This window comes from Panthera onca, chromosome C1, assembly GCF_046562875.1.
Source record: "Panthera onca isolate mPanOnc1 chromosome C1, mPanOnc1 haplotype 2, whole genome shotgun sequence".
Classification (NCBI taxonomy): domain Eukaryota; kingdom Metazoa; phylum Chordata; class Mammalia; order Carnivora; family Felidae; genus Panthera; species Panthera onca.
In genome coordinates this window covers 19,555,303-19,571,162 of record NC_138346.1, presented here as the reverse complement: position 1 = coordinate 19,571,162, position 15,860 = coordinate 19,555,303, and the positions used below count along the sequence as shown (strand labels likewise).

Sequence of the window (15,860 nt, the reverse complement as noted above, 5' to 3'; positions counted from 1 at the left end):
AATCTGGAAAACCTTACTTTCAGGAGTGCCTCGGCCCGCCTTAGAGGAGAGAGAGAATGGCTGGCTAGTGAGCTCTTGGTTGGCGTTTCTGAATAAACTTGAACCTGTTTCCTGTATAGCTTTGTTACTATGTCTGGCTGTGGCCAAGAAGCTACTGGGCCAGGGACAGTTACATTAAAGTGTTTCTGGCTTACTCTTATCATGAGTAATGCACAGCATTCCCAGAATGTGTTCCATGGCCTGTGTTCTTCTGCAGGACATTGATGGGTATCAAGGTGTGGACCTAATGCAGACCAACTGGCCACCGTTTCTCTTCTCACACAACAACCCAAAAGACGGGCCCTCCACAAAATTCACTTTGGGAGATGCTCACCTAACAGTAGAGAGCCTAGCAAAGTATGCTGATCCCCAAAATAAAATCAGTTCAGAAAGCTTGCTTGGTAAAGAATTATCAGGAGAATTTTCTGAGTACCTGAAATGATCTGAGGGCCAGCCAAATGGTTTCCAGCTTTTTGCTTTCCCTTCTAACTTGTCTCCACCTAGTGCGGTACGTTCCAAACTGGTTTGAGACCCATGAATGAATTGTGAACTCCTGACTTTTTTATTTCCTAGACGGGTTTGAGATCATTGTAGGTTCATACGCAGTTACAAGAAGCAATACAGAAATCCTGTATACACTTCACCCAGCTCCCCCTAGCGGCAACATCTCGTAGGACTGTAGCACGGTGTCACCACCAGGACGAGGTCATAGACAGTCTCGGCCATTCTCATGCACATGCACACGTGTGTATATGTGTGCCTTGTGTGTTTCTGTGTGTGCCTCTCATGTGTGTAACTTCATCACCAGCGTTTTTAATGGGATGGCTTGGATCGGAGTGCACGACATTTCTTAAGGGTAAGTACTGACTTTGGGTTGTGTTTTAGTTGTATACACGAAAAACGTCCTCTTAACTGGTCACAGTCAAGAAATCTGAAAGCTACGTGTCAGTCAGTCGTCTGGACTTCACTGAATCAGGACTCTTAGCTCAGGACATAGCTAAGTGCCCATCCCAACAAGTGTGGGCCCTGCGGAGTGCTGGCCCTGGTGGGACTGGGCCCTTGTCACCTGTTTCTGGTGGGCGGAACACCTATTGACTGCAGCAGCAGCCCTCTTACAGGGAACTGGCACTTAGTTGCCATTTCAGTTCCCTTTGGTCTCATTGGAAGTTAAGACCGTCTCAACAGTGAGGCTAAAGACCCAAGCGTGGGTCTGCTCTGGGGGCTGTTTTGAGTTCAAGCAATGCTACCCCCTTCTGGAGATCGCCTAAAATCACCAGTGTCTCTGGCTTTTAGGGAGCCATGGAGAATCTGGTTTAACCCTAACAGAAAGGACAAGGGTTTCTTCTGCCCGTAGACCTGACTTAGGGTTTTCTGAGGCCAAGATCCTGGCCAGGATTATGCCTGGTGGCTCCCAAGGGCTCGTCTGCTCTTGTCTACAGGGAGTAAAGTTTTGACAGCTGCTTCTGGAGGCCAGCCAGGGTCCAGGAAACCCCAGTGCCCTGTCACTTCCATTCATCCAGTTAGTGAGTACCCCCAGCCCTCGCATACCGCATCCACCCAGTCCCAGGCACCGAGGGTCAGCAAAGAGCTTCAAGTATCCCAAGGGATAGAGTGAACAGAGGAGGCCCAGGAGGATTCCCTGGTGGGATTTGGCCCCTTGACCTAGGCTCTACCTGAGGAAAAGAGTGAGGACCAGGAAGAGGGCTCTCCAGCCTGCAGCTGGAATGAAGCATCTGGAAACCACTTGTACCAGAGCCCTCCTGTGGGCCTAGGGGAGGCTGGAGATGAGTCCGGGCCAGAGATTGATGGGGAAGCAGAGAAGGACTGGATGGTCCAGTAAGGAAGAGCGAGGGTTGAGTGGGGACAGAACCCAGGCTTCCCAGCTCCCATGGCCTAAGATGTCCCCTTCATACGTCATCCCACACACAATGTTTAGACAAAGCAGCAGAGAAGAAACACAGACATCCTGGATCTCGTAGGGAGGAGGCCATGGCTGGGAACAGAAAGACGTCTGTTTATTCCTGGCAATCCAGTATTTGAGGGGCCCCACACCCACTGCTGCCCAGGCCCCAGGCTGAACTCTCCCAGAGCCTCTGACTTCTGCTCGACCAGATAGCGTGGGTCTGAGGGTCAGCTGCTGTAAGCCAGTCTCTGGCAGCCAGCTCCCTTGAGGATGGGTTTGAGGCTGGATGCTTTCCTCCTCCCACTTTTTGTCCCAACAGAAGTTCTGCTCCCCAGGTCCCCCCAGCCACTGTGCAGGATTGGCAGAGCTAGACCCCTCGGCCCCCAGCCTTCAGCCCAGGTCTACCCCACCACCACCCCCGCCGAGGGCACAGAAGTCCCCTGGCTCAGTCTACCTGTGCTCTTGAGCAGGGAAGTCTTTGTCCTCATGGCTCATCTCCAGCTTTCTCGCAGTTTCATCCTGCTCCCTCCCACTTCAGGCCTCAAGGGGGTGTAACTGGCCTCTCTCCAGCACCCCAAGACCTCACCTGATACAAGTGAAAATTGGAGCATCATGCCTCTTGTCTTCCTAGCCTTGAACTTGCCCTTCCTCTCCTGTACCTGGTTTCCCCAGTGTCTCTCTGGAGCAAAAGCACCCTTCCCCTCTTGCTTTTTGCGAGCTGTCTTTCTGCCTTTCTCTACAGAGTTCTTTCTTAGAGGATACAGGTGGCTGGAGGAAGGGACATGCAGAGAAGGGCAGAAATCCTAAGATGTTAATAGCAGCTGCTTTTCATTGTGTGCTCGTGTGCCTAGCGCTTCGTCCTCATCACACATTATCTCGGTTAGTCTCACAATAGGTGAGCACAATATATTCTACAGATGAGGAAACTAAGACAAAAGAGCTTTAGTACTTTGCCCAAGTTCACACAAATTAAGAAAAAAAAAAAAAAAAAAAAAAAAAAAGGATCCCAGCCAGGATTCTGGGATTCAAACCCAGGCTTTCTGATGCCAACACTAGCTCATGCCTCTTAATCATCGTGGAAGTGGAAGGAAATGAATCATTTATTGAGACCCCCACCCCCACCCCACATTAAGTGTCAGGCACTGTAATATATGCAGCCACACATGTTGCTCTGTGATATTCCTCACAGCAGCCCACAGAGGTGGTTTTACTTTGTTCCCATTTTACAGATGGGAAAATTGAGGCCCCAGGGTAGGTCACACCCCCAGAGCCATTTTTACCTCATAGCCCAGAACTTGACTCAAAGTAGTTAAGAAAAGTGTAGACTGACCCCAGGTTCTAGAAGGCAAGGCTGGCTTTTATAAGCTGAAAGGGATCGGATGAGAGCAAAGTTCCAAACACCCCTGCCACTGCCACCATCAGACATGGAGCTGGAAGTGCTGTCAGCCAGATGGCCACTCCAGAGGGTTAAAAATGTAAATGTATTGGGGCTCCTGGGTGGCTCGGTCGGTTAAGTGTCCAGCTCCAGTTCAGGTCATGATCTCACAGTTCGTGAGTTGGGTTCTGTGCTGACAGCTCAGAGCCTGGAGCCTGCTTCGGATTCTGTGTCTCCCTCCCTCTCTGCCCCTCCCCCACTCACGTTCTTTCTCCACAAATAAACGTTTAAAAAATAAAATAAAAATGTAAATGTATTAGCTGGGACAGGAAGTGGGGGATGGACAAAGCCATTTTTATTCATTAACTGGGATGCATTTCTCAGATTAGCCAGGCTAGCGGATGATGGCTCCAAGTTGGGTGACCTGAGGTAGAAGATGGCTGGCGGCTGGAGAGGGGGCATGCTGGCACAGGACAGGGAGAGGGCACTGGACTCAGAGGGGAAGGCCTCGCAGTCAGCAGCTCTGGGTGTGCCGGGTCCCACCCCCAGGGGCGGGGCCGGGCTGAGCCCCACCAGCCCCGGCTCCATCCCTCCAGAACCCAGGCAGGGGCAGAGCCTGGGCAGCAGAGAGCCCGGGGCCCTGCTGTACCCGGGTTGTGGAGGCACCATGCCCTCACCGGCCGGGACACCAGACAGCGACAGAAGCCCTGCGGGCCTGCCTGCAGCAGCTCCCTGACACTCTGAGGAAAGCCCAGACGAGGCCAGCAACACCTGTCCCCAACAGCCATGTGAGTAGCTGCTCCCCTCCCCTCCCCCTGCCCCTACCCAGCACCCAGCCTCTTCTGGACACCTCAGCCCCCGATCCTCAGAGGCCATTGCACTTGGCCAAAGCCACCAGAGCCTCCAGGGGGTGCAAGTCACGGGGCCAGCACTCTGCTGGGAAGGTGGCCCTGGGGCTGTCCCTGCCTTTCTCGCTGCACTGGTGGAGGAGGGGTGGGGACTCACACCAGGGGAGTCCTTGGGAGCTGGAGCTCCAGAGTCCAGCTTGGAAGGACCGGACCCTGAGGTCTTGTGGAGTTTCATAGAGTTGGTGGTGTGGGGACAAAGGGAACAGAAACCAAAGGGCCTGCTAGAGAGGGAAGGGTGTCCTGGGTAGAGAAAGGGGGTAGGGGTGGGGGAGGTTGAGGAAGAGGAAACAGGCTGAAGGGAGGGGAAAGGGGCAGCAGCCTGGTGGGGCTTGGCAGGCCTAGGGGGACTGGGAAGAGGAGTAAGGCAGCATCTCCTGAGCTCAAGGTGGTGGTGGTGCCCTCGGTTCCTATGACCTGGGAGTGGGGGCAGCTGGGAATCCTTTCCGTGTTGACTTAATCCTAGCAACAGCAGCTGCTCCCCGGTTGACAGCAGCAGGAGCTCCCCCGGGGCCAGGACCCTTCTTCCTCCCCACGATATGGCCCCAGCAGGCGGGGTGTCGGAGGGGGGCCGAGAACACAGAGCCAAGAAAGGGAAGGAGAGGGACAGATCAGAGTCACAGAACGGCCAGGCCCTGCCCCACGGCTCCCCCTGCCCCTCCTCTGGGCTCAGCTTCAGCTCCCCAAGGCGTGGCGGGGTGTCCTCCTTGCTGCTGGCATCTTCACTCTCCCTCCTCTCCTCCTCCAGTTCCAGGAAGGGCCCTGTTGCTAGTGTGGTACAGATGAGTCAAGTTTATGGGCTGGAAGTCCTACCCGGAGGCCGCTCATTGAGCTGTAACCAGCTACAAAGATGGCCGAGGGGCAGGGCAGGCGATGCAAGGGACAGAGCACCCCGCTTGCTGCTGCCACCCGTGGCCCTGGCCTGTCACTAACTCCAGCGTTCAGCGAGCCCTGCCTTTGCCTCCGCCTCTGCCTCACTCCTGCCCCCGCCCCGCAACCCTCAGCAACCCACCCTCTCCTAATACTCTGGTGCCAACCAGGCTGTGAGCATCTAGGGACGGGGACCCCTCTCCTTTATCTTAGCACCCACCCCTAGCACTGGCCCCAGCCCAGCCTGAAAGGGGCTCTCAACTGTTGGCCGGCCAGAAGACCACTACACGCCAGCCAGACCTCCCTGTTGGCTGATTTAGAGGTCTTGCCTTGTGGATCCAGAGATGCTTCGGGGCTCTGGGGCTGGGTGGGTTGGCTTTTCAGTCTAACCGGAGGCATAGACACAGCTGCCCCGAGGGGGTCAGACAGAAAGTAGCCATGGCCAACACGGCAGGATGGGGAGCTGGTCAGCTCCAGCTGGTGCTACCCTGCAGGACATACTTGTTGCTGGACAGGACTTTTGAAGAGAAGCCAGAAGTAAGAATTTTTATGTAACTTTTTAATCAGCCACTGATGGAAAAAAAAAAAAAAATGTGTATCAGCAAACAAGATAAGGCCCGCAGTCTGTGGGTGTGCAACCTCTGGTTGCATGTGCAGCGCCCCCTAATTTTGGCTGCCGTCTTCCATCCAGGCATGCTGGCGGCTGCTCCAGGCCTCCCCCGTCCCCAGGCCCAAGATGACACCCAACAGCACCAGGGAGGTGCCCAGCCCCATCCCCGTGGGGGCTCTGGGGCTCTCCCTGGCCCTGGCAAGCCTCATCGTCGCTGCTAACCTGCTCCTGGCCTTGGGCATCGCCAGGGACCGGCACCTGCGCAGCCCACCCTCTGGCTGCTTCTTCCTGAGCCTGCTGCTGGCCGGGCTGCTCACCGGGCTGGCGCTGCCCACGCTGCCCGGCCTCTGGAGCCAGAGCCGCCGGGGCTACTGGTCGTGCCTCTTCCTCTACTTGGCGCCCAACTTCTCCTTCCTCTCCCTGCTCGCCAACCTCCTGCTGGTGCACGGCGAACGCTACATGGCAGTGCTGCGGCCCCTGCGGCCCCGCGGGAGCACGCGGCTGGCCCTGCTCCTCACCTGGGCTGGCCCCCTGCTCTTTGCCAGCCTGCCTGCTCTGGGCTGGAACCACTGGGCCCCCGGCGCCAACTGCAGCTCCCAGGCTGTCTTCCCAGCCCCCTACCTCTACCTCGAAGTCTACGGGCTCCTGCTGCCTGCCGTGGGGGCTGCCGCCCTTCTCTGCGCCCGCGTGTTGGCCACCGCCCACCGCCAGCTGCAGGACATCCGCCGCCTGGAGCGGGCAGTGTGCCGCGGCGCGCCCTCAGCCCTGGCCCGGGCCCTTACCTGGAGGCAGGCGAGGGCGCAGGCCGGGGCCACGCTGCTCTTCGGGCTGTGCTGGGGGCCCTACGTGGCCACCCTGCTCCTCTCGGTCCTGGCCTATGAGCAGCGCCCGCCACTGGGGCCCGGAACTCTGTTGTCCCTCATCTCGCTGGGCAGCGCCAGTGCGGCGGCCGTGCCTGTGGCCATGGGGCTGGGTGACCAGCGCTACACGGCCCCCTGGAGGGCGGCCGCCCAGAGGTGGCTTCGGGTGCTGCGGGGAAGAGCCTCCCAGGGCAGCCCCGGCCCCGGCACTGCCTACCACACCAGCAGCCAAAGCAGCGTGGACCTTGACTTGAGCTAGGGGAAGGGCCTCTGCTCGCTCCTACGAGAAGCAGCCGTCCATCTCGGCCACCGCACCTATCTCTTCTCATCTCCTCTCTGTCCCCATGCCTCTGGATCTGACCCCACCCTGATGGAATAAAGCTCCTTCCACCCGGTTTATGGTTATCTCATTCCACATCTCAGAAAAGGAGGCAGGTGGGACAGCAGCAGAAAAACTGAAGACATACGTGCATCGAGGGAGACTGCAACCGAGTCACCCGGAGGGGAGGACGTGCCACCGCCTGAGAGGCTGGGCTGAGATACCTCGAAATCTAGCAGATTGTGCAGCGAATCTCACCCTGACAGGCCCCCGACTGGTTCCTCATTTCCAGGCGCCACAAAATCCACACACACACGCCATCTCTGGGAAGTATATTTTATTTACATTTTTAAAATCTGTAACTAATATCTCTTCCTCCTTTCCACCCCCCGAGACTTGGGAAGGGAAAGAACGGGGACCTCAGAGACCTACTCCCCACGTCCAAACACACACCCCCGTGGCTCACACCAGCAAATGAAAGTGAAAGAGAAAGAGGCCTGACCCCCCTCTGAAGGGTCCGCAGGTCTGGGCGAGGGTAGGGGGGGCCAAGGGGTGGGTCTCTTAAGAGAGGGGACGGGGGGCAAGTCAGTTTGAAGGGGTTGGAAAGTAGTCCGAGGCCCCCCCTCCTCTTCCCTCGTACCCTACCACCTCTGCTGGTGGGGTTCTCCCTTCACCCCTCAACACCAGACACAGAGCAGAGGCTGCAGCCATTAGCGGTCAGGTCTCTGGACACAAAATACTTTTGCTTTGTGGTCTCCTGACGTAGTCACCACCAGAGAGGCATCTCTGTAGACAGAAAGCACAGGTCGATGGGACGGAATGACCTGGGGCCCCGCCCCAAGCCCGCTACCCAGAGGCCCTCGGCTGGTCTCCTCCAGTGCATCCTCAATTCTAGATCAGTAGTGCCTGGCGCCGGGTTGCTGGGCCCACATCGACTGAACACACTTGGATCAGCCATCAGTAAGGGGATCAGAAAAGAGCCGCAGCAGCGAGGGAGACGATCCCCGCCCCTCAGCCCCGGAACCGAGACGTGAGGCCCCGGGTACGTCACTGTCAACCCAAAGTGACAACTCCCTCAGGCTGCCCAGCACTTCTGCCTCACAAGCCACCACCAGGCCTTGGCTCCCAGCTTCCCTCAGGAATCCCCTCCCGCACCCCAAGGACCCTATGGCCCCCCATGTGCTAGTCCCACCTTCCGAGTACACAAGGAGACTCTAGCCCTTGCCCAATTCACTTACTTGCTGAGGGCAAAGTCCAGGATCTCGGCCGTGTGGCCCCGGTAGTCAGTAAGCAAGCGGCCGGTCCGAGCGTCCCAGAGGCGCACGATGCCGTCCAGGCTGCAAGTGTAAACCACGGCGGTGCCTGCCTCCCACAGCAGTTGCACGATGCCCGACTACGCCAGGGTACGACAGAGACACAGCGGAAGTCAGGGGCGGGACAGCTGACAGGCGTGTGCCCCCACCCGCCTCACAGAGGGAGGAGGGGAGGAGAGAGCCACAGCCATAGCTGCGGGCGGCCTGTACCTGGTGCTGACACTGGTGCCTGAGAGTCTGTGTAGACAAGTCATAGATGGCCAAGGTCCCGTCCAGGTAGCCAACAGCTGCAAGAGGCATCCTGGGCAGAGAAGAGAACCACGAAGGCTCGCAGAGGGACCTGGACTCACGCACTCTTCACTCCTCCCCGGTTCCCCGGCCCAGGCACCTCTCGCCAAGCCCCCTTCTCCCCAGCTGCCTTTGGCTCCAGGCCGAGGCCTTTCTCTCACTCACACGCTGCAGAAGCCCAAGGACTCCACGGAATTGGACTCGCTCTCCTCCCCTTCTCCCACGCTGGGCTGGGAGGCCACGGTTTCAGGTCTGAAAACACCCACTACCTGTAAGCCACGGGAGAGAATCAGAGGATAGGAGGAAGGCTGACTGGAAGGCGGAAAGGCAACGGGAAAGGGGCCGAGAGAATAATCAGAGAGGAAGAGGAAGACACAGAAAGCAGAGCCTAACAGCCAGGCTCCAGGTCGCGCTCACCTTGCCGGTGGTGGCACTGACCAGCTTGGCCTGGCAGTCCACAGAGCCAGTTAGGATCAGGCTGCCGTCCTGGTTGGTGGCGACACAGGTCAGAGGGCCCTGGTGACCCTCAGTCCCTAGGATGGAGCAGATGGCTAAGTCAGGCTTCCTCCCGGCCCCTGAGTCCTGCCCCAGGCCTTCTCCACAGAGGCCCAGTTAACCCTTCCCCTACCTCGGATGCTTTTATTTACTTATTTATTTTAATATTTATTCATTTTTGAGAGCGACAGAGACAGCGCAAGTGGAAGGAGGGGCAGAGAGAGAGGGAGACACAGAATCCGAAGCAGGCTCCAGGCTCTGAGCTGTCTGCATAGAGCCCGACGTGCAGCTCGAACTCACAGACCGTGAGATCATGACCTGAGACAAAGCCGGACGCTTAACCGACTGAGCCACCCAGGCGCCCCTTGGATACCTTTTAATACATGGATTGGGCTTCCCTGCTTCAGGTCCCAGATCCTGATGGTGCCATCCTCATAGCCGACCACAGCTCTCTTCCCTGGAGGGCCACAGGCACAGACGGAGAGAGAAAGCACCCTCAGGCACACCCAGCAAAGGCGGGGGCGGGGAGATGAGAAAGTAAGGGAACAGACGCTGCCCCAGGGACTAGTGGAGAAAACCGAGTTCGGGGTAGGAAAAGGGAAGCGGTCCTGCTCTGGGGCCTGGGTCCCTGCTCCAGACAGCAGGCCTTGGAGTCTGCAGGCCACGGCTTGGGAGGGAGCCCAGGAAGGTGAGTAAACCTGGATCCCACCTCTCCGCACCCAAGACTCACCATCAGGGAGGACTCGGCCACAGGTAGCTGGGCAGTTGGGACCTTGGAAGGTCTTGCAGTCACCGTTTGGGACCTTCCACATCCAGGCGTTGCCATCAGCCGTGCCCGCCAGTAGGACAGGTGCCCGAGGGTGCCATTCCATCCACTGGACAGAGAGGAAATCACCCTGTCGCCCCATCCCACCCAGGAGCCTGTCCTATAAGCTCCACCCAAGCTGCCCCTGCTTCCAAGGTCAGCACAGACGGCCTTGCTCAAGGCACCCTGGGAGCGCACTGGCTTATAGCTGGCTTGGTCTGGTAAAGGCCAGACCGGATCCCCAAGTTCTCACTCTCTACCCGAGGCCCCACGTAGCTGAACACCACTCTGATGATCTCACCTCCAGATCTCCTGCTTCAAAGGACCAGACCTCCTCCTTGGTGTCCACCTGCCACACTTTCAAGAGGCCACTCATGTCCCCTGTGGCCACTAGGGTAGAGTCGTGGCTGAAACCAGCACAAGTAACCGAGTCTTTATGGCCTGCAAGGGAAAGTAGGCAGAAAGAGAGGAAAACATCAGGGTTCCCAGGTGTCTCGCCCCCAGAAAGGACCAGCTCGGTAGAAAAGAAGAGTGAGTCTCACCACCCCACCCCACCATAACGGGTGATCAAACTCACTGCCACTCCAGGAGTCGATACCCCCAGATCTCCTCAGGGGCGAATGCTGGCTTCCTACTCAACCATGCCTAGCCCGGCCTATGTCCTGCCCACACTGTCCACTCCACACCTCTGCCCAAAATACCCACTCCTCCTCTCTGCCTAACTATTCTCACACCAGGGCGCCTGGGTGGCTCAGTCGGTTGAGCGTCTGATTCTTGGTTTCAGCTCAGGTCATGATCTCACAGTTTCGTGGGTTCGAGCCCCGTGTCTGACTCTGCGCAGGCAGCACAGAGCCTGCTCAGGATTCTCTCTCTCCCAATCTCTCTGTCCCTCTGCTGTGCACACTGTCTCTGTCTCTCTCTTAAAATAAATAAATAAAAAAGTTCTTAAATAAAACAGATAAAGAAATAAATATTCCCACACCAGTGCTACCTCCTCCCAGACCTTTCCCACCCTCCTCTGACCAACAGTGGCTCCCTCCCCAGTGCCCAAGACAGACAAAGTTACTCTGCTTTGAGAGCCTCAGGCCCAGCACAGAGCTGGCACAAAGTGGGACTCACTAAATAGCTACTGGGTGCACAACCACTGCAGGCTAGCCCCCTAAGACCGCTACAGGAACACGACCTCACGCGCGCCCCTCACCTGCACACTCAAAGAGAAGCTCCCCATCACTGAGCCTCCACACGAAAGCTTTGTCATCTTCACCCCCTGTCACCGCCAAGGTGTTGGTCTTGGGGTCCAGGCTCACGCAAAACACAGATGCTGTCCCAAGAGATATTCCGTAAATGGACAGGGCTCCCCGCTAAGGTTCTGTCCTTCAGAACCTTCAGGAAGCCCACCCCGTTCCACCCAAAGCAGCATGTATTTCCTCCTGGAAATGAAGGGCGCATCCAAGTGCTTCGAAGTTTCAAACATCAGGTTGTTGGAGAAATCCCTCCAAAAGCTTGCCAAGCCCCAAGTCCCTCCCCAGGCCTGACCCCTTCACTACCCCAGACTCGTGCATAGACAAGAGGAGTGTACACGTGCAAGGCTTCCAGTTCTCTGCACGGGCTGCCACCAGGCTGAGCACAGAGTGGGGCAGCACCGTGTGACTTACCTTATTAAGAGCTAATATTGGAAAAGATTATATAAAATGCGCTCAAAAAGGTACTATCATCCCTAATTTACAACAGGGTAATTTTCTGAAAAGAAACTAAGACCCGGAGAGATTAATAAAGATCGTAAGTCAGTAAGCAGCCACAGGAGGATGGGAACCCAGGTGTCTCGGCTGGCTCAGGAGCCACGCTCTCTCCCACTCCATCACAGGGTGAGCTCCAGGCCCGTCTGTTTCCCCATCTCCACGTCCCTTCTAATGCTCCGTACACAGCAGGTGTCTGATGTTCCAATGCCCACCTGCACTGAGTTTCTGACGGATCTCCTCAGAGACCTACCTGAGTGCAATGCAAAGGTGACTTCGCTATCATCTGGGCCCTCCATGCTGCCGACCACCCCTTCCTGGGGTTCCAGAACCCAGCCCTCCTCATTGCCCTCTTCCTCTTCTTCCTCTTCTTCAAAGTCCACATCTTCCATCTCTTGGGCCAGATCATCTGCTTCGGGGAGAGGGTTAAAAGATGGGGCTCGGCAGGCAGTACGAAAGAGGGCAGGGGAGAGGTGTGGGGAGGCCTGACGCTGGCGTGCAGCAAGAGGGTCGGCTGAGGTCAGGCAGCCAGGGTGAAGCGGGGGCGAGAAGCGGCAGGGAGGAGGGGGCATCTGGGACGGAAGACAGGAGAGGTCTGAGGACCTGGGGTTGGCCAGAGACAGTGTAAGGAGGGAGGACCGAGGGGATGATGGGAAGGGGGTGTGTGAGGGGAAGGGCCAGAGGAGGCGTCAGGGGAACCCCCACCCCTGCCAGGCCTGAGAACTAAGTGTGGGGGTAGGGCAGGGGGGAAGGGCGAAGGAGGTCGGTAGGAATGACCGGTGGGGAGGGGAAGGGAGAGGGGGGAAGCAGGGGTCAGAGGCCAGGGGTGAGCGCCTCCTGTCCCACGGCCTGAGGAGCGGCAGTTCTCACCTGGGTCCGGCGGACCAGGATCCAGTTCTACCACCTCGATAATCTCCTCATCACCATGGAAGCTTAGGGTCTCCAGTGGAGGGGTGTCAGCAGCGGCCCCGCTCTCGGATTCGGACTCCATGCGGCGCAAGCGGCCGATCCACTTCTTTGGGCCCAAACGCCTCCCAGAGTCAGCTCTGCGCGACGACGCGGAACTCGAGCCCCTCCTCCCGGGAGGAAGTAGGCGTAAGCGACTCTCCGGCAGGAAGAGCGGCGGCCGTTCGGCCAATAGCGAAGGGGGCTGACTGGCTGACTCACCAATCACAGGGCAGAGTTGGGAGACGGGGACGGGGCGTGGCAGGGAGAATCCAAACTCCGCCCGGCCTGGCTCCGCCTCCAACAGGAGGGAAACAAGCGAGCGTGCGCGCCTCCGGGGTCTCCTGGGAAGAGTAGTTCTCCTGGGTCCCCTCGTGGGCTTCTGGGAGTTGTAGTTTCTGGTCTGTAGGCAGGACGGAAGGAGCGGGGGAGGCCCCTTACGCAAACTACAATTCCCGGCGGGGAGCGCGGTGAAGGGGGGTGGGATCTGAACATGGCGGCGGTGGTAGCTGCTACGGCGCTGAAGGGCCGGGGGGCGAGAAATGCCCGCGTCCTCCGGGGTAAGGAGAGGGACCCCGGGGAGGGCAGGACTGCAGGGCGTCCCCCTTTTTATACATCCCGACCAACGATAGCAGGAGGTCATGGCTGTCGGTTCCTGCCCGCACCCCTCTGCAGGATCATAAAGAGTCTGGGGGCTAAAAGATGCTCTCTAGAGGTCACCCAGTCCATCCCCCTGCCTTCAAGTTACACGACACCTCTAGGGTCATGCTGCGAGAGGGAGCTCCGAGGAAGCCTTTTAGACTCCCGCGCTCCAGGTGTTTCACACTCACCGCAGTGCAGAGGAAAGAGCCCTGGAATTCAGGAGGCTTGGGTTCTAGCCCCGGATAATTAGCAGTTTGACCTTGGGCGAAGCAGTTCATCTTTCGGGGCTTCGGTTTCCTCTTCTATAAAATGAGGGGATGGAGTAGACTACCTTTAAGCTCCCAGTGCTAACATTCTGCAGTTTGAAAACCTTTTTCTCGGATTTCCTTCATACGTCTTATGTGAGTCCCACTGCAGTCCTTCACATCCTGTCGTCTGAGCAGATGAAGAACAACGAAGCTCGTTCTCCTGGCACCAGGGTGATGAGCCCGCAGTGACGTGGAAGTGGCTTCCAAAGGTGCCACCTCGATGGCAATTTTCCCATTTCCCTTTGGATTCTCCCTGGCACTTGTTACTCCAAACTGCAGTCACTCTCCTTCCTCCCCCGGGCTTTCTTCTCATACTCTCTTACTGACCTTTTTTCCTTCCATCCACAGGGATCCTCTCAGGAGCCACAGCTAACAAGGCGTCCCAGAACAGGACCCGGGCGCTGCAAAGCCACAGCTCCCCAGAGTGCAAGGAGGAGCCTGAGCCCCTATCCCCTGAGCTGGAATACATTCCCAGAAAGAGGGGCAAGAACCCCATGAAAGCTGTGGGACTAGCCTGGTGAGTTTCAGTTAACTCTTTGCCCACCAATGGGGAGTGGCACAGGGGAGGGCGGGACCCAGAAACTTCTCTTAAGTTTCAGGTGGTGAGTTGAATCCAAGGTTGTGGGGACAGAATTGCTTGGTGTGAGGACCGGAATCTCAGAGGAATGGGGCAGGGGAGTTGGGAAAGTATGTGGAATTGGAGAGACAGTGGGCTTTCTGTGTAGTAAGCTGAGCTAATCTGATGTGAATTTGGGCCCCTGGCCTCATTCTCTCTTTTGGGAGCTTGGGGTGAAACCCAGTTGAGATCTTTCATTGAGATCGTGTGAGATTACATTAGGTGTATAAGTAGCATCTACAAGGTGTTCAGTACATCATTATTTGGATCTGACTCTGGCCTTAATATGTGTTGTTGGTCAATATTAAAAAGAAAGGAGAGGGAAATTAACATATTTTTCCACACCTCAGGTGTGCCGGTACTTTACAGTGTAACGTTTTAGCTTTTCTGAGATAAATAGTACATCCCCTAAATACAAAAAACAAAAAGCATTACAAAAATTACGTCTCGTTTCACAGGAGGGAACTGAGGCTCAGAGGTGGGATTCTCACCAGGTCTTGTGACTCCATGCCCTTTCCCCCACACCAAAGTGCCTCCCAAGTAGCGGTTACTGAGATTAGGAGGGGGAGCCTGGGAGGGGATGTGGGGCAGTTAAGGTAGAGGGAAACTTTGCCAACACTTGGAGAAGGAAAGAGGATGGGCTGTCTGGAGAACCTTGCAGAGTCAGTATGGCAGGATTGCGGGACTCGTGTTGAGGAGTGTCAAGCTAGAGGGGAGAGGAATGGAAAGGTGGACAGAGACCCAACCACACTGGGCTTTTGGTGCTGTGCCTAGGAGTTTGGATTTGGCCAGAAAGTGACGGAGCGCTGTTACAGAGTCTTAAGCAGTGCAGCAGCAGGCTCTGATTTGCTTGGGACCCTCCAGCAGCCGGTGCAGAGGCTGCATAGACACAAGAGGTATTGCAGTGTGCGTGTCATCGATGAAGCTGGAATGAGATTCCCCCAGCTCCACTGGCTCAGGCCTGGCCCCTCCCCAAACCCCATGCACATCTCCCCACCCCTAGGGCCATCGGCTTCCCCTGTGGTGTCCTCCTCTTCATCCTCACCAAGCGGGAAGTGGACAAGGACCGTTTGAAGCAGATGAAGGCTCGGCAGAACATGCGGGCATCCAACACGGGCGAGTATGAGAGCCAGAGGTTCAGGGCCTCCTCCCACCATGCCCCGTCTCCTGAAGCCGGGTCGGGGGTGCAAGCCTGAGGAACACTGCAACCCTCCCCTAGACCGTATTGACTGTGGCCTCCAGAGCGCAAAGTCCTTTGGGTTTGGCCGTGATTCTGGTCCTTGCCTGTGAGGTCCACCAGAGGGCGCCTGATGCCCAGGCTGCTGCCAGCCCCTACCCCACCCCTCCGGAGAAGCCAGCCAAAGGCAAATAAAGTTACTAAGTGTTTTGAGCCGAAAGGAACCAGGACTGGGCTTGTGATTCCCTTGGGATGGGAGGGGCAGAGGGAGGGCTTGGTTACTCACATATGCTCCCTCTCACAGAAGCACTCAGTGTTCCCGGCTGGCTGGTTGGGGAAACCACAGAGACTTAAGTACAACAAGCCTAGGCTCAGGCCCTGGGGACCAGGCCCTCAGAGCTGTTGGCCCGGAGGGTGGAGTCCTACTGAGCCTCTAACAAAAAATAAAGAGAATCAAAAAGGGCATTCAGGGTGTGGGGGAAAAAACACGACTCCTCTTGGTCTAGTCCAAGTGACTCAGCCTCTCTGGGCCTCAGTTTCCTTGTTTGTGAGAGGGTTTGGACTAGTGGTTTCTAAGACATGAGTTCTAAACTTGAACCTGTGGTGCATCTCCCCCCATCAGTGTGAAAATCACGTGTACACATACAGCTTTGT

At 56.9% G+C, this 15,860-nt stretch overlaps 3 protein-coding genes across 6 annotated transcripts in view; 2 read left to right on the top strand and 1 right to left on the bottom strand.

Annotated features, from left to right (window-relative positions):
- Positions 1–35: 35 nt before the first annotated feature.
- On the top strand, positions 36–7,112 carry GPBAR1 (G protein-coupled bile acid receptor 1). Its single transcript, XM_060623546.3, has 2 exons — positions 36–4,105; positions 5,784–7,112. The coding sequence occupies exon 2, from the start codon at positions 5,829–5,831 to the stop codon at positions 6,819–6,821; it is 993 nt and encodes a 330-aa protein (XP_060479529.2). The 5' UTR covers positions 36–4,105; positions 5,784–5,828; the 3' UTR covers positions 6,822–7,112.
- Positions 7,113–7,203: 91 nt separating this feature from the next.
- AAMP (angio associated migratory cell protein) lies at positions 7,204–12,598 on the bottom strand. 2 transcript variants are annotated; one of them, XM_060623538.3, is made up of 11 exons: positions 12,389–12,598; positions 11,772–11,930; positions 10,984–11,103; positions 10,084–10,223; positions 9,708–9,852; positions 9,351–9,434; positions 8,900–9,015; positions 8,648–8,751; positions 8,405–8,495; positions 8,120–8,274; positions 7,204–7,667 (listed from the first exon to the last, which is right to left on the bottom strand). In XM_060623538.3, exons 1-11 carry the CDS (start codon positions 12,507–12,509, stop codon positions 7,592–7,594), a joined length of 1,311 nt encoding a protein of 436 aa, XP_060479521.1. In that variant the 5' UTR covers positions 12,510–12,598; the 3' UTR covers positions 7,204–7,591. The 2 variants fall into 2 exon arrangements, with proteins under 2 accessions (XP_060479521.1, XP_060479522.1); XM_060623539.3 differs by having other exon boundaries at positions 11,772–11,927; positions 12,389–12,596.
- A 302-nt stretch (positions 12,599–12,900) lies between these two features.
- The window catches only part of PNKD (PNKD metallo-beta-lactamase domain containing), a 60,220-nt gene continuing 57,260 nt past the window's right edge, over positions 12,901–15,860 (top strand). Inside the window, exons 1-3 of one of the 3 annotated variants that reach the window (XM_060623545.2) lie at positions 12,901–13,023; positions 13,762–13,930; positions 15,033–15,426. In XM_060623545.2, coding sequence (XP_060479528.1) covers positions 12,957–13,023; positions 13,762–13,930; positions 15,033–15,225 — 429 coding nt within the window. In that variant the 5' untranslated portion in view covers positions 12,901–12,956 and the 3' untranslated portion in view covers positions 15,226–15,426. The other 2 variants (XM_060623541.3, XM_078450881.2) reach the window with 2 other exon arrangements.

Bases quoted from the DNA above. Each gene is read 5' to 3' on its own strand.
- GPBAR1 (XM_060623546.3), top strand. From the start codon at position 5,829: ATGACACCCAACAGCACCAGGGAGGTGCCCAGCCCCATCCCCGTGGGG.
- AAMP (XM_060623538.3), bottom strand. From the start codon at position 12,509: ATGGAGTCCGAATCCGAGAGCGGGGCCGCTGCTGACACCCCTCCACTG. The intron at 10,224-10,983 runs GTGAGGGGCGCG...TTTCCCTTGCAG, and splicing joins GCTTCTCTTTGAGTGTGCAG to GCCATAAAGACTCGGTTACT. The intron at 9,435-9,707 runs GTGAGTCTTGGG...GTGGCCCTCCAG, and splicing joins TGGCCGAGTCCTCCCTGATG to GGAAGAGAGCTGTGGTCGGC.